Raw genomic sequence first — 26,679 nt, 5'->3', positions numbered from 1 at the left:
AGGTAAGCCATCACCAGATATATCTGTCAGCTGTCTCACAGAGAACATGGGAACACTAAGGGAGAGTTAGGGAAGATAGCTGCTGGCTGAATGATCTGTAGAACCATTGTTTCATCCAACAGCCATCTAAGCTGTATGGGGGTCCTAGACTACCACTGCACACCATGCAGACCTCACCAAAAGCATGCGATGCTCGCTGGATCATTGCAGCCCGTTCCCTATTTATATATTCCTGTGTGGAGAGACTATAATGCTTGCTTTAATTTATGTTATAGTCTATTGTGATGAAGCAGCTATATTATAGTAACGTGGTGTGTAAATCCTCTCCGCACATCATCATAATGTAAAACAAGGACGAGGCTAAATCAGGCATAAAATGCATTCTGCTCCGATTACTGAGTTTTGGCTGGAATCCTCTTTTGTATGGGAGCGGATATCCCATGTTGTCACTGTTCTGTTGGCTTCTACTAGTGACGAAAGAAAAAGTTTTTCAAGGGTATTAGTCATTCGTAATTCACACAAAGAATGCTGCTTAATTTAGTTCATTACTATTACAGCAATTCGTGTTTGTGTCCTGAAAATCTTATTACCCATGTGAAAAGCTATGAAAATGCGTTTAGCTTTGATGCCGAACCAATTTTCAAAGTGATGAGGCTATATAAACAAAATTCATTGTCCTCTAAACAGCTGCACACTTATCCAGGGAAGATAACGACTTTTCATATATCACTATTAGGATTTTTCACTGGAAGTGCGGGGAATCATATTTCACAATAAATTGTGATTTGTACTGCTTGCTTTGGGACAAATGACATTGTGAGTTTGGCTCATTTATCAACCTGGTGTCCTTTTTTTGTACAGATTGTGTATGTTGCTCCTATGAAGGCCCTGGCAGCTGAGATGACAAATTACTTCAGCAAGCGTCTAGAGCCACTGGGGGTCTCCGTGAAAGAGCTGACTGGTGATATGCAGTTGTCAAAAGGTGAAATTTTACGTACCCAGGTAAGTTCAGCTAAGGTGACATTCACTTTATGCCTTTTATGCCTTTCACCTCATTGATTTGGCTTATCGGAATTGTATCTGCAATGTATTATTAAGGTAAGTGATGATCCGGTCCGCTTGTGAAAAATGATACTGGTGACTGCCTGGTGATTGAGTCCTCTTCTATGTTGCATAAATGATTGGAGCTTCTCATTGTACCAGATGCAGTTTATATGGTCTCATCCCAAAATACATTTTATTCCTGGTATTTAGCACACTCCGCTGTTTTTTTCTCTCCAAATGTACTGTTTCTATTATTAATTTACAGACATCTGTGACCTCACCTTGGAGAATTTAAATAATTGAAATATATATTTTACCCAAGTATACTTTCAAGTCCAAGTTTTCTTTGTTTTTCCCATAAAAAACCGGGCAATGTTTTTCCATCACTATATTAATTAAACTGCAGAGAGATTTGCTGACTTCAGGTAAACCTCTCAGCTAAAATCCACACCACAGCAAGCCGTGACATTTATGGAACTCTTAAAAGATTTTTCCATGTTGTGTGCGTTTTGGGGAAGATTAGCTGCGTAGCGGTAGGCTGAAATGGGATCAATGCCACACAGAAGTTTGGTTTACACATGGCTTCTCTTGGTTTCTAATTTTTATTGGGGGTGTGCAATATATATCTATAAAGCTTTAAAACACAAATTAACCCCTGCTTGGCTGAGCACTATGTAGACATCAGCTTTTTTGACTATACCGGTGGTTTACCACCAACCACCCAAAAGGAACATGTGTTTCCCACCAATATCACCAATTGGAGGCAAGGAGTCCTCAGAGGCAGAGTATCATGAACAGACACCTTCTGCCCCTTCAATGTTCTTCCCACTAAAGCGCACTCACTGCACACCTTTTCTAAACCTACTAATGAATCAGCCCAACACCTAGAATGGGGGTTACAGAGACCAGGACGGAATGACAGCCCCCACTACACTACCAGGCCTGCCTATTATTCCATACCAATCCAGGCCCCAAAACAGGAATTACCAAACCCCTGAGCAAACTCCACTATGTTAGCGATATCCAGCTTTCATGGATCCCTTATACGTCAACCTATTATGCATATGAGAGGAATCTGTTGGAAATCTAGCAATCCCCAACAACTCATCGTGTCACCATCTCACAGTTTTTATTTGTAGTATTAGTAGCAATCATTCATCTTGTTTTCCCTCTGTAGGGAAGGTTCATACGAGCATATAAAAAATCATTCAGAGTTTCATCCAGAAACCTGAGACGACTTTTCTCGTCATCTGTGTACTATCTGAAAACAATCCGTATCCGTAACAATCAGATGCTATACTGTGGCTCTGTATGGCATCCAATTTATGGAAGGAACTAGTGCATGCTACTATTTTTTTCACACGCAGATTTGATCAGTGAAAAAAATCTGCACTCTCCCATTAATAACATTGGTTCAAGTGCTCTCCTTTTTTTTCACGGACACCACTCGGACTGAAAATACGGTCTTGTGAATAAGCTCTTAAAGGGAATTTGTCACCAGGTTTGTATCACCTAATCTGAAAGCAGGATAATGCAGATACATAGACCCTGATTCCAGTGATGTGTCACTTACTGGGCTGCCTGCTGTAGTCTTGATAAAATCACTGTTTTATCAGCAGGACATTATCGTTAGAGGACTAGTAAACCTGCTGCCAGGTAGTCAAGCATAGTTTACATTTCAGATATACTATATATACAATGGCATGTAAAAATTTGGGCACCCCTGATCAAATTTACTGTTATGGTGAACAGTTAAGCAAGTTGAAGATGAAGTGATCTCTAAAAGGCCTAAAGTTAAAGATCACACATTTCCTTTGTATTTTAAGCAAAAAAATATAGATATTTTCATTTTTAACATTTTAAAAATGACAAAAAGGAAAATGAGGAAAAAGTTTGGACACTCTGCATGGTTAGTACCTAATGTAAAAAAAAAAAAAAAAAAAGAGTCCAAAATAAGAACTTTGGCACTTCAAACAATATCATAATCAACAAACTCTGCATCCAAATCTGAATTCAGAGTAAAGAAGAGATCCATAAATATTAAAGCTCAAATTTTTATTGATCGTTATATTTAAAACTTAATAAGTAAAGATAAAAAATAGAAACAGAGCTCCCAGTAGGGGGACACCGTCCTGTCAATGAATCAAAATCTATGTAAACATAATACAGCGGTATAACACAAAAGTGAAAGCTTTCCCATTAATAACATTAATAGCTGACACCAACAACTATGTCAGACATCTACTGAACAAGTTGTTGGTGTCAGCTACTAATTGTTATTAATGGGAAAGATTTCACTTTTGTGATAATATTTATGGATCTATTCTTTATTCTGAATTTAGATTTGGATGCAGTTTGTTGATTATGATATGGTTAGTACCTAGTAGCACCCCCTTTTGAAAGTATCACAGATCGTAAACGCTTTTTGTAGCCAGACAAGAGTCTTTCAATTCTTGTTTGAGAGATTTTCATCCATTCTTTCTTGGAAAATCCTTCCAGTTCTGTGGGATTCCTAGGTCTTCTTGCATGCACTGCTATTTTGATGTCTAGCCACTGTTTTTCAGTCATTTTGAGATCAGTGGATTGTGAGGGCCATTGTAAAACCTTCAGCTTGCACCTTTTGAGGTAGTCTATTGTGAATTTTGACGTGTGTTTAGGATTGTTAGCCATTTGTAGAAGCCATCCTCTTTTCACCTTCAGCTTTTTTACAGATAGTGTTATGTTTGCATCAAGAATTTATTGAAATTTTATTGAATCCATACTTCACTCTACACCCGACATTTTCCTGTGCCATTGGCTCCAACACAACCCCAAAGCATGATTGATCCACCCCCATGCTTAATGGTTGGTGAGATGTTCTTTTCCTGAAATTCTGTGCCCTTTTTTCTCCACACATACTTTTGATCATTGTGGCCAAAGAGTTTTATTTTAACCTCATTGGTCCATAGAACTTGTTTCCAAAATGCATCAGGCTTATTTAAATGTTCTTTTGCATACTTCTGACGCTGAATTTTTTGGTCAGGACGCAGGAGAGGATTTCTTCTGAGGACTCTTCCATGAAGGCCATATTTGTGCAGGTGTCTCTGAACAGTAGAACAATGTACCACAACTCTAGAGTCTGCTAAATCTTTCTGAAGGTCTTTTGCAGTCAAGTGGGGGTTCTGATTTGCCTCTCTAGCAATCTTATGAGTAATTCTCACTGAAAGTTTGCTTGGTCTTCCAGACCTTCTCTTGACCTCCACTGTTTCCATTAACTACCATTTCCTAATTACTTTATGAACTGAGGAAAGGGCAACTTGAAAATGCTTCGCTATCTTCTTATAGCCTTCCCCTGCTTTGTGGGCCTCCACCATTTTCATTTTCAGAGTACTAGGCAGCTGCTTAGAAGAACCCATGAGAACTCAAGAGAATGCCAAGAGTGTGCAAAGCAGTCATGAAAGCAAAAGGTGGCTACTTTGAAGAACCTAGAATATAAGACATATTTTCAGTTGTTTCACACTTTTTTGTTAAGTATATAATTTCACATGTGTTAATTCATAGTTTTGATGCCTTCAGTGTGAATGTACAATTTTCATAGTCATGAAAATACAGAAAAATCTTTAAATGAGAAGGTGTGTCCAAACTTTTGGTCTGTACTGTATATATCTATTTTTTATGTAATTTTTTACAAGTAAAACTAGGCAGCTTAGGTAGAACAAAGCAAAAATAACCCCTGAATATCAAGGATGTCTTTAAACCGCTATTTATTAAATATTTAGTTCACTCTACAAAGTGAGTAAATCCATGTGCGCTTAAATTTCTGAGAGCTGAGAAATTGTCTGCTTAGCCTGCTGACATGTACAAACATCTTGGATAGAGCTGTTATATTGGCAAGAGATCTAATTTTCAAGAGCCAGATATAATAAAACATCTCTATAAACAACAATAACATTGATGCCTTGGGTGATAAGCTTCACAAAGTAAGAAATGAGACTCTTGTATTATTTGTCAATGTTACAAAGTGCTTTATCTTCTAGTAGGATCTTTTTGTGTATCTTAATTGTTTCCTAAATGTTTGATAAGATCTTGAGACACTCCTTCAAATTTTTTGCACATCTTCAGCTAATTGCTTTCTTTTAATTATTTTTCTTGCACTGTATAAGATACAGTATGTGCTATGCAGTAATATGCTTGATTACACAGCTGATAGGCTGCGTGCACACGATGCGTTTTTCATGCGTTTATGCTGCGGAATTTCCGCAGCGGAAAAGCTTCAAAAACGCTTGGTAATCCGCACCCCATGGTCCCCAATGGCATTCCGCAATGTCAGTGCACATGCTGCGGATTTTTCCGCAGCGTTTCTGCAGCGCAAATAAATCCGCAGCATGTTCATTAATTTTGCGGAAGCGCCGCCATTGACTTGCATTGAGACGCATAGAATCCGTGTCTGTACATTTGTACAGGCGGATTTTATGCGTCTCTATGTACGGATGGTACCCAGTTCTGGAGGAGAGGATACTCTCATCCAGACCTAGGTACCATTCTACCTGTAAAAAAAGAATAAAATAAAAAATAAAGTTTATATTCACCTGTCCGGCGGCCCCTGCAGCGCTTCTCCTTCCAGGACCTGAGATGACGTTGCGGTCATGTGACCGCAGGCTGTCTCGCGATGTGCCGGCAACCCGGAAGAAGCCAGGACGAGCGCTGCAGCACACGCCGGGGCATCGGGGGTGAATATAGCTTTATTTTTTTTATTTTTACGGTCACACTGTATAAATGCATGCCGTTTGCATGGATTTATACAGTGTGACCTAGTTGTCAAGCACTTTCCAAGGGATGCTATCGCCTGGAAAGTGCTTGTCAGTCCGCATGCGGAAACACATGCGTTAACGCATGTGGATCCGCATGTATTCTGCAGGAAAAACGCATGTACAATCTGAATGCGTTTTTTCTGCCAGGGAGATGCAGAAATGCTGCAGAAATTTTCTGCTTCATTTCTGCATAGTGGGCACATAGCCATAGTGAACAAAACAAGATACAATTTTTCGATAGGCTTTACTTGAGTTATACAATTGATTCCAGCAATGTTTGAATGGTGAGAGAATTTTTGTGATTTGGGCTCTGCATGCCACTATTTTTTATTAAAAATGAAACAACGGAGATGCAACTGAAGTGTAGACTTGCAGGTTTAATTAAAGCGGCTGAACAAAAATATCCTGTGAAATGTTTAGGAACTGCAACCATTTTTTTTTTTTTTTTTTTTTTTTTTCAAAAGCCTGCTCATTTCAGGGGCTAAAAATCAGGAGATGTTACTTCCAGTTCTGAGCTGACAGCAATGCTGGACAAATAAGACCCAGCTGCACCACGCTACTGTTCAGGGAAGTCTGACCGGAAGTGGTCTACGTGTAAGAATTGCCGCCAAAAAATGTACCTTCAACATGAAAAGAAGGGAAAGTGAATTGAGGCGCAGAAGAAATGATAGCAGGTGCCAAATATTTGGCTTTACCAGAAGGCAGTTTGTCTGAGGAAAGACTGGAGAGCTGTACAATAATGAGTGTCTGCAGGTAACAGTGAATCATGGTGGAAGTTCCCTGCAAGTTTGAGACTGTATTTCTGCAAATGAAGTTGGGGATTTGGTCAGGATTAATGGTGTCCTCAATGCTGAGAAATACAGGCGGTTACTGATCCATCACGCAATACCATTAGGGCAGCATTTGATTGGCTCCAAATATATTTTGCAGCTGGATAATTTCCTCAAACATGCAGCCAATGTTGTTAAGAACTGTCCTAAGGGTAAAGAAGAACAAGGCGTCCTTGAAGTGATGATATAGCTCCCATAGAGCCCTGATCTCAAACTTATTGAGTGTGTCTGGAATAACATGGAGAAATAGAAACATTTGTGGAAGCCTACATCCAAAGAGTGGCCTGTGGTTAGTTCTCCGAGATGTTTGGAACAACCTCCCTATTTAGTTCTGTCAAAAACTATGTGCAAGTGTACCTAGAAGAATTGATGCTACTTGAAGGTGGTCACATCAAATATTGATGATTCGCATTTGTTCATTCGCTTTTCATTTTGTTAATTGACACAAAAAATTACTCTTCATAATTTTTGTCCGCACCTGCCTAACACTTATGCGCAATTCTTTCTATTTAATATCACTTTTTCCCTGACTTTGTAAGCCTGTATTACATTTAGCTCACATTAATGTTATTGTTCCTACTGAGATAAGAATAGATTGTAAAGCGATTTGGTCTTTTTTTTAGGCTTAAAACATAAAGGGTCTACATTGTTGACTTTGTTCATACAGAATGTTACATGTATTGTCCTAAAATCTTGTGTTTAAAGTACTTTATTTCTGTGCTTTTCATTGAATTAGTTTGTCTTTGTACATGTTGTGTTGTGTCAGAAATCTCCGGGTGCCATGTAATCTCCCAGACTAAAGGTTACAATACATCGACACAATGGGACTAATTTAAAAATTCCGCTTTTGTCCTTGCTGTGCTTGTTTCATAACTCTCTTTGCTGAGCCGTTCATTTTTTTAGGTTGAAGAAAAAAAAAAAGAGACACAGAACACATTTATCAGAGCACAGCAATAGATTTCCCATGTAATAAGAGTCAGATTTTCTGCCGTTTTGCGTGAGAACGGATGGAGTCAGGTCCATTGTTTTAGCTCCAAATATCTGTTTATTAAAAATGAACAAACTGTAGTTTACTGCCAACTTTTATGGCTTGTGTAGTTATGAAACAAATCACACACGTAAGCAGACAGAAGACATTTCACCAGAACAACCTTACTATTTCATTTTGTGCTATTTGGTAAATTTCATTATACTCAATTGAGTGAAGAGCTTTTACATTTTTTATGGCGCCGTGGCAGCATGCAAAATTGCCTTGTAGAAAATGGAATCTATTTTGTACTTTATGGGAGAAAGGTTCCCGACTCCCGTCTCATAATGCAATGGTCCGTGCATGTTTTATTCCCTTACAGGTATAAAATTGCTAAACAGCGCTCCAGAAAAGGCGCACTGTTAATAAATGCAGCCTCTCTCCAGCACCAAACAAAACCATTTCCCGCTTTCAAAAATAAATCCCGCTGTACTAGCGTTCCGGAAATTTGCTCCATGCTGAGGGGTATGATTATTTAAAGTTTAGCGAGTGAGTGTCTCTGACTGCGCCTATGCCATTAGAGCATTAATATTACTAGAAAATGGAATATATCCTGATCTCATAATAGGTGCAATGACCGAGGAGCAAATAACTCCGTTTTGTTACCTAGTATCAGTACCGAGAATCTGTGCCCTTTAGAAACTTTCCTAATTATTTCTGTCTGATGGAGTATAATGACATTGTCATTGTGATATTTGTAGAAGGGACTTGTTTCATTTAAATGATGTATAGAATATTTCCGCCATGGAACACTTGGTGAAAAATGGTGACGGCATAAAGCTGCTAAATTCTCTATGGAGTGGATACTGTATTATATGATTTTTTTTTTTATCAGTGCAATGTTCTCTCTGCACAAAGACCGCTATGGTACTTCAAATGCTAATCCGATTCAGGCCTTCAGTGCTTGTTCTTCAATAAAGCATGACTTTCAGCTGACCTTCTGCTTACCCACATCTAAATGTGTTCATCTGAAGGGAAATCTCTTATAAAACCAGGATTAGGGCGCTAAAACTTTTGGAATCTATATTCGGAGACATTTTTTTTTTTCTCCTTCCACATTCTTTCTCTGCTTCTTTTTAGCATAATGAGGCTTTAATTTCCAGCACGCATAAAATAGCCATCTCATTTCCCCACGAAATTGCAGTCTCTGTGTTTTTTTATTCTTGAAATATCATTTGTTTGAGCTGATGATCTTTTTATATTTGCAGTGAAGCAAGATAGCTGGAGAACTGAATAGTGTTTTTGTTCCAATGTGGCGCTCAGATGAAGAGTGTCTAAGCATGTCTTCTCTTGGCAGGTTTTGTTTCTCGGTTTATCACGGCACTTCCTGCTGATCAACTTCTTAATCTGTTTTAAGCCTTTTAGATGTGATTTCAATTACTTTTTACCTTCAGCCAGAAGAATTAGCGCATTCTTCTCCTTCATTAATATCTGGCTTAAACCGTTAATTAGATCTCCATGTGGTCTTAATGCTGACAGTTACATGGAGCTCGTGTATTTTACATGTCCATATGTTTTCAGTTAATCATATGGAGCTGGGGTTAGGGAGTGAATGGTTGGAACAGCAAGTGCCCATCCTCAGTTCTGCAGCAAGTTACCATGTTCATTGATTTTCTTCCTGTGTTTTCTGTTGATCTCTACTGCCTATAATATATGTGGATGGAGCATTTGTTTTTGCCGAGCTTCATTCTCCTTGTTACATTCTGTGTCAATCACTGGCGTCTGAGGTTCATAAAACTACAGAGATGGATTCCATAAGGAATTCTGTATTTGACACTTGAGCAGGTTGCAAAAGAAAGCTTTGTGTGCTGTAAGTGCGGGGGTTTGCAACATCCTACTTGACTCGTTAAGCAACCGCCGATCAGCTACTTGTTTGCCAATTGGTGGTTATTTAATAGCCTGTTTAGACAGATTGTATTTCCTATGTGCACGAAGGATCAGTAATGGTCCCTGGGGCGGAAATACCATTGGTGCATCCTATGAAGCGTTACAGGGGCCCAAGAGGTAAGGGGGCTCCCTTCCACCTCCAAATCAGGTGGAATTGTACATTATCATGAGCTACTGTACAGCAAAAGGGCCTATATATTGTTTTTGCACAGGAACCTCTTTTGTCTGTGCCAGATTTTAAGTAGATCGTTCTGGGCGCATTAGCTGTCATTGTTCATTGCCTCAAACAAATGAACGTGGTAGCACAGTCTTTTGTTCTTTTTCAATGCTTCTTTAGTCAGATGTACATTCATCGTTCTTATAATTCCAGCAAAAGGACTATCAGCAATCTCACCACGGTGTAGTAAGTCCATAAAGCCGAGGCGTGGACGCAACGGCAAACTCCATTTCGGTTAGGTTCAGTAGAGACGCTGCATTAAGGACAGAATGCCGTTCCTGTGGTGATTTTTTTATGCTTGAGAAAAGGGGAGGACCACAGATGTGGACGTTCCATCCCTAATGCAGCATCTCTGCTTAACCTCACTGGAATGGAGTTTTCCAAGTCATCCACACCTCAGCTTTATGGCCCTACTACACCGTGGTGAGATTAGCGATAGTCCTTTTGCTGAAGTTATAAGAAAGTTATATCTTTATTTCTGATGTTTCGTAAAAAAAAACAACACTGTGGTATCGCTTTCATCTGTTCGCTTGTTTGTAGCAGTGAACTTACCTCACTATCCTATCTAAATTATGAGGCGTGGTGATATAATTACTAAGGTCTGACTTTTTGGATTGTTCACGGCACCACATATTCTGTTTGCACAGGACGATGTGCTGCCGAGAACGATGATTTTTCAGCCTGATGATTAGCAGCCTATTTACACTGGCTGATTATCAGGAAACGAGTTTTACTAGAAACACTGTAAATCTTTATGATCTCTTACTTACTAAGTAACTCACTGAAAAATATGAAAACTTCATAATTTATATGCCCTTTTCAGAGGTTTCTGGCAGAACTGTTGCCTGGAGTTTATTAGTATCCATGAAAAGCCATTAAAACTAATCTGTCAGCAGTTTTTGCTATGCCATTTGACAGCAGTATGAGGTAAGGGCACAAACCCTGACTACAGTGATATATTACTTAATTTACTGGGTGCAGCAATTATGATAATAGCAGGGTTTTTTTGCTACAGTTTTAGCAGAGCTCAGTTGTTGAGCTGTGTATAACCCTGCCATCACCACAGCTTTTCATGTGCATTGTATAACAGGGTTGCACAAAATTTTTTGTCCAAGGGTTTACATTGTCATACTGAACCAATCCCAAGATCCGCAAAGAAATGTATAAATGTAAAGGGGTACTTACATGAATACATCACCAGAAGCACTGTCAGTACATAATTACATCATCAGAACCAAGTTTTGATTACTTGAGAAGGATTTGGAGAATTTCTGCTCAGTTTCTGCTTCAGAAATATCTGTGTGAATACACCCAAACTTACACTGAGTTTTTGGAGCAGAAACTGATCATAAACTCAACCAAATCCTCCTCATAATCTCAAAACTAAGTTTTGAGGATGTTTTCAGTTTTAACTTAGCCATGAAGCACTTTATGGATTGCTACTCATGTACAAGATCATAACCACCACCAGTACATAAATCCAGCGCCAGTTCCATCATCAGAACATGAATACAGGAAATACTGGGAGTTGTTGTAGTTAACAGTTATCATCAAACTTTGGACCATACAGGAACCAAAGTACTGATGAGACGTATCAGAAATAAACATTTACGTCTAGGTACTTTATAGGGGACATCTTCTCTGATTGAAGATGTTCCCATCCCTTTTGTCATAGTAGAGACGCCATGATGAGATTTTACACCCACAGCTCATCTTTCCAAACTTCCTTCTTTGGTCTTCTGCAGCACTTTCCAACATGGTGCCCTTAAACTTAAAAGTTTCATCATTATGCTCTCTAAGGGATCAAACTCTTTGGTAGTCAGTAGCGTTCACACTGGCAGGCTATGCAGTTGGGTCCAAAATAGGTGAAGTTTATTAGTTCCATAATCTTCCAATTAAAGGCCAAGCAAAACAGCCTCTTCTGGGAGCAAAATGTATTACAGAGCCAAAACAGAAAATAAGCAGTCCATACATAGCATGAGCTCACCCATTTAGATGTCAGTCCTTCACTTACAGTCTCTGGCAGAGACTGAGCCAAATAAAAAGATCTTTCACCCTCCACACAGACCATTATGGAGCAGTTCAGCTGCCCTTTCACATCAGCTGAACCTCCTGGATTGGAAAATGGGAATGACGAGTCCCGCCCAGCTCTTACAGTCGTTCCTAAAACCTGGACCCAAAACCCCGGCCCATTAAGAACCCTCTCAGCACTTTTCATACTGGAGCCTGCCCTCTGGGTTTACATCACCGTGGCTAGGCACCTCGGTGGCACATACACTCCATCCATGAGTTGCCCGGCTGCAATCTTTCAGCCCCATGAATAAAAATATCTCCTATGCTGTTCCCCTTAATAAATAATTGCCCCTCACAGTGCTTCCTGTACAATTTTTCCTCACACTGCCCCTCTTAAAAAGAAAATCATGACCAAACTGCATCTCTCCATAATATACCCCCACACTGCCCCTCTCATTAATATACCCCCACACTGCCCCTCTCATTAATATACCCCTACACTGCCCCTCTCATTAATATACTCCCACACTGCCCCTCTCCATAATATCACCCCCCACACTGGCCCCCTCTGTAGTGTCCCCTCACACTGCCCCTTTCCAAAATATCCCTCCATATTGCCTTCTCCCTAATGTCCCTCCACTGCCCCTTGCTATACTGTGCCCCCTTCATAGTTTTTCCCCCATTGCCCCATATTGTACCCTCACAGTAACACCCCCACCTCTCCTATAAAAGCTAGGATATTTAGTCTTTGATTCCTTCATGGAGTGCTTACCGTTTCCCTCCATGTCCTCGCCACCCCTGCGGCATCTGAGACAACATTGTGATGAGGTTAGCAGCGTGATGGCCTACTCTCATCGCTGCATGTTGGGGCTGGGGCTGTTGAGGGACTGCTCTGCCCCTCTGCTCCTGTCCTGGCGCCAAAGTGCACAAATATATTTGTGTCTGAAAGATGTACACCAGCGTCTTCCAGTTCTCTGCGGACCGCAAAACATACTTTGGCTGAGAACTAGCGTCTCCTAGTTCTCTGTGAGGCGTATGTTGTGCGGGCCTGTTGTATAGTGACAGAAAGCGGTTAATCAATGCTGGGGGGTATGGTTGGACTTGGAAGCCTGAGTCAGTTTGTTCTGTAGTAATAATCTCCTTCTGATAAAACACTGATTATATTTAAACAGCAAAACACAACTTTGTGAGTGACACATCACTGGAATCATCGTCTCTGCTTCTACATCATGATGCTCTCAGATTAAATATCAAAAACGTGCTGACAGATTCTTTTCAATGTTTGATTGTGGAGATCAACCACTTTGACCGCTCCTATAACTAAGTGATAGTGGTGCTTATAAAGTTCTGTACTACTTTGTCTCTGGTTGGATCTGCTTGTCTTTTTTTTAAATTTCAGTATCTTTTTTTTTTGATTGGAACATTACTACGACATCCTTTAAGGTACCGCAACATACACATTAGATGAAAGTTGTTCACAGCTGATAATTTTTGTCAGATTGGATGACTATCTGATGTGTTTGGGAGCCTCCTAACTTCCTTCACCAAGAGATGATGTCAGGGGAGAGAAGGATGAGCCATTGGACTTTCAATGGCCAGTTCTTTTGGTTTCAGGGAAGATAAGTCACTGCCAGAAGTGATTTTTCTCTCTTTCCCAGTTGAAAACATATGAGCACTAGCTAAACCTAGTGCTAATGTGTATGGGGAAATTTGGAGAGATAGCTGTCTACCAAACAAATGTTTGTCTGACAGTTTTCTCTTATATGGCCAGCTTTAGACTAGGAAAAAGAATGGAGGACACAAGTTCCACGTTCTGACGATTTGTTCTATTCTTGTTTAATATGTTAAAGGGGTTGTCCAGAACTTTAATATCAATGGGCTTTCCTACATCAGTCATCAATACCAGATTTAATGGGGATGCAAAATCTGGCAACCTCACCAATCAGCTGTTCCTGGTGCTGGCGGTGGCTGTATTTGCTCAGTTGCGGAACTGCGCAGCTCCATCAACTACAGAATAGCTTCAACAGGGTACTGAAGATCAACCACTATTCGTTCAAATATAAGTGGATCTGCAGTACCCTGCTGCGGCCACTCTGCAGGTGATGGAGCTGTTCTGTACCCCTCTGCAACTAAGCACATCTTGCTGCTGCTTCTAGCAGCGGGAACAGCTGATCGGTGGGGGCACCATCAATATTAAAGTTACGGAATACCCCTTTAATGATATACCAAATTATCAGTGTTTTAAAATTAAAAGTACCACTCCAGTGTTTTTCTTTATATTAGCGCTCGAGTGATGCCACTAATGTAAGTTCCCTGATCCTAATATTATACTCACCAGCTGCTGTCTTCTGCTCTTCCCTGCTCCAATGCCGATCCGCCATCTTATGATCTCAACTTTTGACTGATTGGAATCCAGAGGTAACGGTTACAAGCTCTCGGATTAATTTTCAGAGTCTTGTTCTTGTTCTCATAGACTTACAGTGAGTAGTGACTTCCGGCTCGCCCATCAAACACTGGAGCGATCCAGCAGGTCACATACTGCACAAGAGGACCAGAGGGGCGCCGAGAAGAGAAGAATATTACGTCTGGTAAGTATATTACTAGGGTCTGGGATCTTACATTAGTGACACTACTTCAGCGGTAAAATAAAAAAAAATGCTGGAGTGGTGGTTTAAGGTTCAATACCGGAGGTGGCATTGCAGCTTGGTTCTAATTATTCTATCTTTTGCCTTTGTGCTTTCCAAGTTCAGCTTTCTTGCAGAGGTCCTTTTATACAAGCAGATAAATTGTCAATGATGAGTGACGATCGTCCATATAGCGAGTCATTAGATTTTCAACACTTTCATTTAGATGTTTCAATAGTCAACACATTACTGTGCTGGCATTCACTTGTGTAATTGTCTGTCTTACCTTTGCTTCCATTAAAATCAATGCCATTTACACAAATGGAGTTAATGCTAATGATCATTTTTATGTTCACATAAAAAGAAATGATCAACTACAAACAAGTAAATTACTGTTCTTTGTTCAATCACTGAACTTACACTGAACAATTTAAAGAGTAACTACATTTGAATTTTTTTTTTTTACATATTGTATGCACTTAGATGTCCTGCAGATCAGTAGCAGTCTGGATCCTGTGACTCCTCACAAAACACTGTTTTGAAGTGTTCACTTCAAATTTTTTAAATGATCAATTCCCGGTTAAAATCTGTTTTCAGTGAAGACAGATTTTTAAATTACTGAAATAAGATGCTACTGATAAGATTCTTCATAGATGGGATAGATGAAGGAGCCCCCAAAATTCAAATACCATATTTTTCGGACTATAAGACGCACTGGACCATAAAACGCACCTAGGTTTTAAAGGAGGAAAATATAAAAAAAATATAAGCAAAAAACGTGGTCATGATGCACTGTTAAGGGGGAGGGGGTCTGCTGCTGACACGGTTATAGGGGTAATGTCCCCCAATTCTGTTAATATCCCCCATCCTGGTATAAATTGCCCCCTCCTTCCTGTTATACGTGGCCCTCATCCCCATCCTGTTATGCATGGCACCCCTCATCCCCATCCTGGTATGCATGGCACCCCTCATCCCCAATCCTGGTATACATGGCACCGCTCATCCCCATCCTGTTATGCATGGCACCCCTCATCCCTATCCTGGTATGCATGGCACCCCTCATCCCCATCCTGGTATGCATGGCACCCCTCATCCCCATCCTGGTATGCTTGGCACCCCTCATCCCCATCCTGGTATGCATGGCACCCCAATCCCACATCCTGGTATGCATGGCACCCCTCATCCCCATCCTGGTATGCATGGTACCCCTCATCCCCATCCTGGTATGTATGGCCCATTGTTTGAGAAAATAAGGAATCAATCAGCATCATGAAAAGCAAGGAACACACCAGAAAGCTCAGGGATAAAGTTGTAGAGAAGAGTAAAGCAGGCTCCTAACATCTCACTTAGCACTGTTCAATCCGTCATCCAAAAATGGAAGGAGTATGGCACAACTGCAAACCTACCAAGACATGGCTATCCATCTAAACTGACATTTCAAGCAAGGAATGCACTAATTAGAGAAGCAGCCAAAAGATCCCTGGTCACTCTGGACGAGCTGCAGAGATCCACAGCTCAGGTGGGAGTATCTGCCACAGGACAACTATAAGTCGTATTACTCCACAAATCTGGCCTTTATGGAAAAGTGGCAAGAAGAAAGCCATTTTTGAAAGCAAGCCACAAAAATTCCTGTTTGCAGTTTGCAAAAAGCCACAAACCGCAGCACAACCAATTTAGGCGCGATTTTGAGGTGAAATCACGCCCATTGACTTGCATTGAATCGCAGCAAACCCGCATGTATAATGTCTATACATGCGGATTTGCTGCGTTGCAATGTAAAATAATAGGCACAAAATCGCGCCGCGGCTGGTACCCGGGTCTGGGGAGGAGGCTGCTACTTATCTCATCCGACCGACCGCTGCTCTGGCTGATAACAACGAGAGCAACGTGGATGGGAGAAGTAGCAGCCTGCTTCTCCGATCCCACGTGCCAGCGGCAGTGTAAAAAAGAATCAAAAAGTAAAAATAAAAAAATAAATCTTCATACTCACCTCTCCCTCGGCCCCCGTTGTCCTCCTGGGCGATGCTGTCCCGTCGGCGGCCTGCTGTACTCTGCGGGGCATGGGCTCGCCCCCACAGTGTACTTCCAGGACCTGCGGTGACGTCACCGATCAGCTGATGGTCGCGTGACCATCAGGTGATCAGTGCCGCAGCAATCAGCTGATGGTCACCATGACCGATCAGTTGATGTTTAGCATGGGAAGATTCACAAGAATTTTCCCACGCTCTCTAGCTCACCGGGCTCATCAGCTGATCTTCAGCTGATGAACCCCAGTGACCTCTCCTGCAGCACTGTATACTGATAGGGGTGATTTTACACTCCTGTCAGTATACAGTGCTGTATTCTACAGCTGCGACATCAGTGATTGCTGATGTCACAGCTGTAGAAATGATCCGGATCGTCGTGGGACCTTAGCATTACGTGGATTACGTCGTTGAAGGCGGACAGGTGAGGAATATTGTTGTTTGTTTTTTTTTTACTTTTTTTCAGGAGATCAAAGGGTTCATGGAGGCGGGTAATAAAATAAATTGTAGAACCATGTCTGTTTTATTTCATTAAAATTCTTTATTCTGGCCGTGTCTTTTATAGAAAATGCGCCAACCATTTTACTACGCGGTTAGTAATGGGGGCGTCTTTTAGACACCCTCCGTTACTAAGCTGGGCTTCACGTCAGCCGCCAATACAAGGCTGACGTGAACCCCAACCACATTACCCCCTGCCACCACTACAGGGCAGCGTGGAAGAGCAAGGCTAAGTGCCAGATTTCGCGCATCTTATGGATGCGCCATTTCTGGGACTGCTGAGGGGTGATATTAATAGCCGAGGAGGGGGCTAGTATCCATGGCCCCTTCCATGGCTATTAATATCCGCCCGCAGCTGTCTAGTTTAGCCTTTGCATGCTAGATTTTATAGGGGGACCCCATGTCAATTTTTTTCTGGGGTCCCCCTGTAATCTAGCCAGTAGAGGCTAAACAAACCACTGTGGGCTGATATTAATAGCCAGGGAACATTGTTGGCTAATGGCCCCTTCCACGGCTACTAATATCAGCCCCCAGCGGTTGGCTTTCCCTCTGCTGGTTATAAAAATGATGCGGGAGCCCACGCCATTTTTTTTTTTAAATTTTAGGCTTTGTGTCCATAATTCAGACGTAGCAGCGCTTTGGATGCAAATCTTTGCTGCGTCCAAAACGTTGCATTCTATTGAACGCAGGTAAATCCATATGTGTTCACTGACCCATGCGGATTTACCACATTCAATACTTTCTAGTGGTCAAATTTATGTTGCGGAGACTAGCGACTCCACAAGAGAATTTGACATTCTGCGGTTCTGAAAGACGCACCGCATGTCAGTGTCCGCGGGTGATTCGCAGCCTCTGATGCACACATAGTGGACATGGGATTTCTAGAGATCCCATCCACTATAATGTAACATCTGGATGCTGCAGGTTTTACGCTGTGTATACACGCAGTGTCAAACCTGCAGCGGCTCCTGACCGTGGCCAGGTACCCAAACTCACCCACAGTGTATCAATTTCTGTAGCGGACACGCTAGTCTCCGCTGCAGATTTTGACCGATTGAAGTGTCATTATATGCTGTGGATTCACATGTAACGACAACAAAAGTGGTGCATTAGAACACCGTGTTTTGGATGCAACATAAATACGTTGTTTCCAAAGCTCTGCTGAGTGCTGATCGGGGGATGTAGTGGCTAACGAACCAGCTGGAGATGTTAATTATGCCAAGGAAAATGTTTGCCTATTGGCACCTTCCCAGGCTAAGAAAAAACAGCTCACAACAGTCGCATAAATTACGTGAATAGAAATGCTAATGAAGATTGAGGGAATGAGACTAGCTTACACTGTCTCATTTGTTTGGTGATGTCAAGGTGTCAATCAGACCTTTTCATGACTAAACAAAGAAAAAAACAGACAGGCACAGTGTAAACACTTTATTTGAAATACAACAGACACGTTCTTTAATCATTTAAATTAACCAATATACTCACCTCAGCTCTTATGGTAATCCAAGGGCTTAAGCAATGTCCCACCAACTTTATTTAGCTCTAAATATCATTCATTGATGTTCAAACACGCTTCAAAAATGCTTCAAAAAACGCATGTAAAAACGCGTCAAAAACGCATGTAAGTCTGCATGCTTTTTTTTCTGCCAGGGAGAGGCAAAAACACTCAGGAAATTTCTGCTTCAAATCTGCATGGTGGGCACAATCCCACAAGCTAAATGTATGGATGAAGAGCAGGCCTTGCACAATGGTACAGTTGTTTATGCTTTTCTGCAATGTAATCAGAATGTGTTTGCATATAGATATCTGCATGTTCTGCTCTTGTGATAAGGTATTGCAATGCAGGGGCATATGCGGCATTCATTGTCTTTTCAATGATCTTGAATAAAAGCCTCTAGTGCACCTACATATATCACTGGATATTTTTCCATCGCTGAAGATATTTAGAAGAATTTGACTACTGACATTATTTCTTTCCTCAGGTGACCTCTTTTGGGTGGCAATGAAATGCAAATGCTTTGGCTCATCCGTTTTTATCTACAAATGAGAGATTTAGTTCACATGGAGGACTCATAAAATATGTATTAACTGCTCATTTTGTCTTAAATCTACAGCTGATAATGTACTCAACAGTCTGAGTGTTTGCAGGTTCCTGCTCTCCTGCATATTCTGTCTTAACTTTTCTTTAGATATACACTTCTTTTTCTAACTCTTAATTTTCCATATAATTCTTAAAGGAGCATCTTAATTATTTGTGTCTTATCCACAGAATACTCCATGCACTTCTAACAGGTGTCAGTCCCTGCTCTGGACACTCACGTATGCAGTGAACAGGGTTTCCCAGGACCCCCACTTGCTGATTTGCAGCTATAGGTTCCTGCTATTGCATGTGGACCACTAGATTTATGGGAGTTAACTATGTCCTGCAACTTGGTGAATGAAGGTCACGAGACCTCTTTGGCTATGTACACACAACATCTTTTAGACTCTGGCAGTTCCGCTGAGTTTTCCCAGGCAAAACTGCTGCAGGCAAAAGCTGGCGGTCATTTTCTTCAATTGGCTTCTTCGACATCTTTCACCCTCTTTCATCCTGTACTGTCAAGTATGGAGCAGTAATAGAGATCAGGTGGAAGCCGCCCAAAGAATGAGCATGTCACTTCATTTAACTGAATCAGGGTTTCCGATCCCTGAAGCTGTTAAAAGAAATAAAATAATACGGAACATGTGCACAGCAGTGTCGCTTTGACATTGCTGTGCATTATGGTCATTTTGTTGGGCGCTTCGCTTTTGTGGCATGTGCACATTGCTTTTGTAGATCAATGTCCTGGAGGTTGGACCCACAAATTTTAACACTGTATTACCTTTCATGTGCCTATGTTTTATATGCTTAAAAGGAATGTTTTATCAGAAAATAACCTATTGTTTAAATCAGGTTTTTGTGTTGCATGCATTTTCAAGCAATTTTAGCAGTGTTTTTATTTTCTTCATATCACGAGTTTTGCAAAAAAAAAAACCCCTAAAATTAGTAATCTTGCAATTTTCACACCGGCCACTAGGGATTTTTTAAACTCCTATTTCCTATACTTTCCGGAAGAGTTTTCAGTAAGACTTCCTATCATCAGAGACAGGATTGCAATGACATGTAACACCTCAATACACAGCTGATAGCACAGGATATCATAGCTCCACCTGCTCACCCTTCACAATGACTTTTGTACAGGCTCTATAGATGCTTCAGTTCAAAAGATAGTTAGACTCGTTAGACTCTGTTCATTGTTACTATGTACATGTGTTGTTTCCTGAAGCAACAGGAAGTTAGAGTCTAAAAAAAGCCCCAGTCACCAGAGTGAAATTAAAAGATTTCTATTTTTTTATTTTTAATAAAGATTGTGATATGGGAAAAAAACATTTCCAAAAATTAAAAAATAATTATACAATTAGCACAAAAATCTGAGTTAATCAATAGGTCATTTTCTGATGACAAATTCCCTTTAAGTTACAATAGGCAATTTTTTTTGCACAAGCACTCCTGTGAAAATGTGAATTAGGTTAATATACTTGTGCTAAAACATTTTTTTACTGTATTATCTCGTTATCACCTGCACTATTTTATCCATACATAAACTTAGTACGGGCCAGAAGTTACTTTTTTATGTATTCCTATGATAGCATTGTTTGAGTCTTGTATGAATAAATTGAAAATTGACTTCCGTTCAGCACAGAAGATGTTGTGGGATAAAGCTAGTCTCTGTGCAGGTCGCTTGGTGCCATTGGTGATCGTAGCAGTGCTAATAACAAGAAATTGAGGCGCTAGGTAAGTATATTAACACTACACTACAAAGGACTAAAAGTTGAAAAATTTCACAGGAGTACTACTTGAAGGTTCTACCCAAAAACTCAGATTTGTGACTCTAATATTGCTTGTGGACTTTTCACCTTAGTATAACATTTGTCCAGTATGCACCATACAAGTCGAGCCGGTCTAGCGATATGATCTTTGATGTCTCATGTAAATGTACTGTGCTCTATGTATACAGGCAGTATGCATTAACAGTATTATGTGCCTAATGCTTATCTCAATATTTATTGCATTATTTACTCTTTAAATTGCTCCCTATCTTCCCATTGCGGAGGCATAATGTGATTTGATTACCTTTTAATAAGCGTTGGTAGTAAGTGTTTGGAGAACATAGCTATTTACTGCACAAGTGAGCTATAGAAGAAAATTGGGAGCGAAGTATAAGGCCATGCTTCTAATCATGCTTATGTTTACTCTGGGCCAAGTGGTGCAATTTTAAAACTCAGGTACATGATTGTATTATGACACCTTACAACTTCCCAAGTGTATAGAGCTGTGACCCCCTCTGTAAATGGAGAAGAGCTCTATAATGCAGTGCCACAAGCCAACCTCATACAATAGTGTCTATGGCTCCATAGTTCTGAGCTGCTGGATCTCCTTTTGTATTGGTGCAGGACTCATGCTTACGCCCATGAGTGTTCCTGAAGACTTAAAGTGACTCATTACAATTTCTCATCATGCTTGAGGATCCAAATTTCCATGCTACTTTTTTTTACATACCCTTTTTTTTTTTAGCCTTGGTACCTTTATTGTCCTGATACAGAGCACAAAATCCACTTCAGTGGGGCTTTCAGGAACTCCCCATCGCAAGGGGTCAGATGGAAGTTGACTCCCTTCCCCAACTTCTTATATGCTGCTGTCACAATTGACACTGGCATTTAAGAGGTTGCATTATAGCAATTGGTACTTGCTCCTATCACCATATAAGAACATGCTGAGTTCATTGAGGTTCTTGGTGCCTATTCTTCGCTGAATGGAATAATAAAGCGCTATGCAGTAAGCTCCATCCAGTGATAGCTGCAGGTAGTCAGTTCATTGCACAGAGAATAACTTTTCTGCTATATCAAAATAAGAATGCAAGTGGTTCAGAGGTGATCCTAATCTGGCAAATGCTCCCAGTGCACCCCACCTAGCCCCACCCTCTTGGCCTTCATTGACAAGTGTTCGACTCCCCTGTGTCACTGTAATCTGCAGCAATATCTCGTACATGCACCTATACTGCGTTCTTAAGCAGAGGTCTGTCCATTCCATAATAAGTAGGAAAGAAACTATTTCTGTTTCTTACTCGGCCATGAGCAGATGATAACTATACGGAGCACTAGCTGTAGGAAGACGGACCGAGCATGTATGTCCACTAACATATTAGATGGACGTGGACATAGCTATTCACTTTGAACACAAGGTGGTGTCACACTATTTAAGTAAGTGTTCTAATTCCTCACTGCTTGTTAGTGGCAGTCATTGCACATTTTTATGGTCTATACGATGATCATTATTATCATTTGAACATTTTGGATTACTATCATTTTATTGTGTATATGATCATCATTATTATCATTTGGGCTGGACCTTTAGAAGAGAGTATGTCGCAGTTTAATCCTGAAAAACTAGTAGGTGTAATAATAATAAAAATAATAGCAAATACCTCCAATTAGAATTGTAGTATAGTTCTTCTAATTCGCTATGTCGCTTACTCCATGTGCAGGGCATTCCAATAGCTTAGATGTTCATAGTTACAACCACTAACAGCTAACTGTAACTATATTAGTGGTTGTAACCATGGATACCTAAGCTACTGCAATGCCCTGCACATGGTGTAAGCGACTTAGTGAATCAGAAGAACTATACTACATTTCTAATTGGAGGTGTTTGCTAATATTTTTATTGTTACACCTACTACATATTGGGATAGGATCTTAGGGATTGAAATACCCCTTTAAGGCCAAATTCAGATGTCCATTAAACATGGTTCAAGTACGGACTGCAATGCACAGTTGAAAGCCTTATAGGCATATATGAGGCTGCCAAGTTCAGGTCAGGTCACCCGCCGTCATTTTGTGCATCACGGTTTGTACAGGACATCTAAATTCAGTCTTAAGGGGGCAGGTAGACGGCCGTATTTCTCGTGCGAGGATCCCATCGCAGTGCACCTCTCTTGACCTGAGCATTACAGCGTGATCCATTTCTATGGAGCTGTCACGCTCAGGTCAGGAGAGCCGACTGTCAGTCCGAGGATTGCAATGCGAACCTCACATGAGGAAAACGGCTGTCTGTCTGCCCCCTAAGACTAAGGAATGCCAACCAGAAGCGTATGGCAGATATGGAGTGGCATATCTAGTGGTAGCGTAGCGTAGTTACCCATCATACGAAGGTGACCTTGTGGTGGTTGATGGGCACACATAAATTGGCCAAATTATGCGCAAAAAACCTTCATTTTGTAAAGTGACATCAGTCTAGATACAATATTTCTTATATATTCATGTATGGAGTGCCGAAGTTCTTTTTGCAATTTAGATTACTTTTTTCTTCAGAGCACCCGAATAGACCAGTGAGCGACCCCTCTCTTTTCTACTGACTACTTCTTTAGTCATGATCTGATTAAAAACGTATCCAAAGGTGCGTGTAAGCGGGTCACCGGGGCTCCTATCTATTGGTGTCAGCAGTTTTGCAGAGTCAGAACTGCTTATAGGTTCATGCTTATCACTCAAAAATACAAATCTTCTGTAAAGACTGATGATACATTGAAATGGGCCAATAATCAGTGAGTGTTTGCAAGAACACTGGTTCCCAATTATCTGCCGTCGATCACCCGATGAACCAGCAAAACACTAATTTTTCAGGTCATCAGGTAATTTAGACCAAGATAACAATCATTATCGGCTGCACCATCCGTTATAAAGGAGGAGTGTGCTGGTAATTAACATGATCCTACATGGGAAAAAGAACAAATTGTTTTAAAGGGAATTTGTTAGCAGGTTTTTGCTGTGTAATCGGAGAGCAGCATGGTGTAGGGGCAAAGACCCTGATTCCAATGATGTATCACTTAGCTTATTGGCTGCAGCCGCTGTGATACGATCATTGTTTTTTCTGCTGATTTAGCAGTGCTCTGAATGCTGAGCTCTGTATAACTCTGCACACACCAGATTGGCAGCTTTCTGTGTACACTGTATGTTGACAAAAAGATGCTAATCAGTGGTTGGGAGGGTTACACAGAGCAGTTGACTATAAGGCACGATTGATACACCTAGTCCTGCTGATAAAACACTGATTTTATTAAGATCGCAACACACAGCCTCATAAGTGACACATCCCTGGAATCAGCCTCTTAGTCCCTACATCCAGCTGCTCAGATTACATAACAAACACCTGGTGATAGATTTCCTTTAAAGTTCTGTTCCCATCGGTTTTGACTGACGTGTACAGTACAGACCAAAACTTTGGACACACCTTCTCATTTAAAGATTTTTCTGTGTTTTCATGACTTTGAAAATAGTACATTCACACTGAAGGCATCAAAACTATGAATTAACACATGTGGTATTATATACTTAACAAAAAAGTGTGAAAGAACTGAAAATATGTCTTATATTCTAGGTTCTTCAAAGTAGCCACCTTTTGCCTTGATGACTGCTTTGCACACTCTTGGCATTCTCTTGATGAGCTTCAAGAGGTAGTCACCGGAGATGGTTTTCACTTCACAGGTGTGCCCTGTCAGGTTTAATAAGTGGGATTTATTGCCTTATAAATGGGGTTGGGACCATCAGTTGTGTTGTGCAGAAGTCAGGTGGATACACAGCTGATAGTCCTACTGAATAGACTGTTAGAATTTGTATTATGGCAAGAAAAAAGCAGCTAAGTAAAGAAAAACGAGTGGCGATCATTAAGAAATGAAGATCAGTCAGTGCGAAAAATTGGGCAAACTTTGAAAGTGTCCCCAAGTGCAGTTGCAAAAACCATCAAGTGCTACAAAGAAACTGGCTCACATGAGGACCGCCCCAGGAAAGGAAGACCAAGAGTCACCTCTGCTTCTGAGGATAAGTTTATCCAAATCACCAGCCTCAGAAATCGCAGGTTAACAGCAGCTCAGATTAGAGACCAGGTCAATGCCATACAGAGTTCTAGCAGCAGACACATCTCTACAACAACTGTTAAGAGGAGACTTTGTGCAGTAGGCCTTCATGGTAAAATAGCAGCTAGGAAACCACTGCTAAGGACAAGCAGCAAGCAGAAGAGACTTGTTTGGGCTAAAGAACACAAGGAATGGACATTAGACCAGTGGAAATCTGTGCTTTGGTCTGATGAGTCCAAATTTGAGATCTTTGGTTCCAACCACCGTGTCTTTGTGCGACGCAGAAAAGATGAACGGATGGACTCTACATGCCTGGTTCCCACCGTGAAGCATGGAGGAGGAGGTGTGATGGTGTGGGGGTGCTTTGCTGGTGACACTGTTGGGGATTTATTCAAAATTGAAGGCATACTGAACCAGCATGGCTACCACAGCATCTTGCAGCGGCATGCTATTCCATCCGGTTTGCGTTTAGTTGGACCATCATTTAGTTTTCAACAGGACAATGACCCCAAACACACCTCCAGGCTGTGTAAGGGCTATTTGACCAAGAAGGAGAGTGATGGAGTGCTACGCCAGATGACCTGGCCTCCACAGTCACCAGACCTGAACCCAATCGAGATGGTTTGGGGTGAGCTGGACCGCAGAGTGAAGGCAAAAGGGCCAACAAGTGCTAAGCATCTCTGGGAACTCCTTCAAGATTGTTGGAAGACCATTTCCGGTGACTACCTCTTGAAGCTCATCAAGAGAATGCCAAGAGTGTGCAAAGCAGTCATCAAAGCAAAAGGTGGCTACTTTGAAGAACCTAGAATATAAGACATATTTTCAGTTGTTTCACGCTTTTTTGTTAAGTATATAATTCCACATGTGTTAATTCATAGTTTTGATGCCTTCAGTGTGAATGTACAATTTTCACAGTCATGAAAATACAGAAAAATCTTTAAATGAGAAGGTGTGTCCAAACTTTTGGTCTGTACTGTATATAATTGACCGGCGCTCGTTAACAGACCAAGATTGGCCCATCCAAATGGGCCATAAGTTGTGATGCTCTCCAATACAGACATTTTCAATTACACAAACACACTTTTGCTTCTGATTTCTAGAATTTATAGATTATCTGATTAAAATGAAGCCCAAAGTAAGCCACCCGTCTCTAACATCTATTTCAATGTAAATGTGTTGTATCCTTTTGTGCTTGCGACGAAGATGGGAAGGATTATGTGCTTACTCTGTATACTGTTTTGTCATACGAATGTGTGTATGGGACTGTCGATTGGTCACTTAGTGCAATAAGTAATACCTTAAACCAACAAGGTTAGATAGATTGCCTTTCACTGTAGGGTTAATGCCTAAATCAGTTGAGATTCCTTTCATTTTCTTCTTGTTTTTTTTTGTTTTCTGGGCTTTTGTTGCTGAGGATTTTTCAATGTGTAATACACGTACAAGGCTTCACTGCTTTCCCCGTTCACTTGGGATTGCTGTTCTGGAATGGAAGAAAAAGCTTAGAAGGCTGAATAGATTCTGGCGTCCAAAAGATTACAGATGATTAATTGTAGCGGTGATGACAAAGTAGAAGTGAATGGTGAGACAGAGACCATGATAAGGGTGTCAGACTTGAATAAGGTGAGCAGTGCTGAGGATGGCAGGCCGCATCAGGACCTCTGAGTAATATGGATGACCGTGCTGATGGGTTTTGTCAGCTGATGGACTGTAATATTGAGTCGTGAGTGTTCAACTCCCAGCTGCAATCTGCTGCTAATAAAATAAAATAATAGTTCTTGATACTTAGTCTCCTAGATG

The 26,679-nt window shown here is 40.9% G+C and overlaps 1 protein-coding gene across 2 annotated transcripts in view; it reads left to right on the top strand.

Moving 5' to 3' along the window:
- ASCC3 (activating signal cointegrator 1 complex subunit 3) overlaps positions 1 to 26,679 on the top strand; it is a 702,790-nt gene that overhangs the window by 150,312 nt on the left and 525,799 nt on the right. For both annotated transcript variants that reach the window (XM_073675761.1, XM_073675762.1), the window contains exon 10: positions 862 to 1,002. In XM_073675761.1, the coding sequence (XP_073531862.1) occupies positions 862 to 1,002 (141 nt within the window). The remainder of the gene's footprint in view (positions 1 to 861; positions 1,003 to 26,679) is intronic.

This window comes from Phyllobates terribilis, unplaced genomic scaffold (genome assembly GCF_046119375.1).
Source record: "Phyllobates terribilis strain yellow unplaced genomic scaffold, ASM4611937v1 Scaffold_3__8_contigs__length_932513732, whole genome shotgun sequence".
NCBI lineage: Eukaryota > Metazoa > Chordata > Amphibia > Anura > Dendrobatidae > Phyllobates > Phyllobates terribilis.
This window is presented reverse-complemented; position numbering and strand designations above follow the sequence as displayed.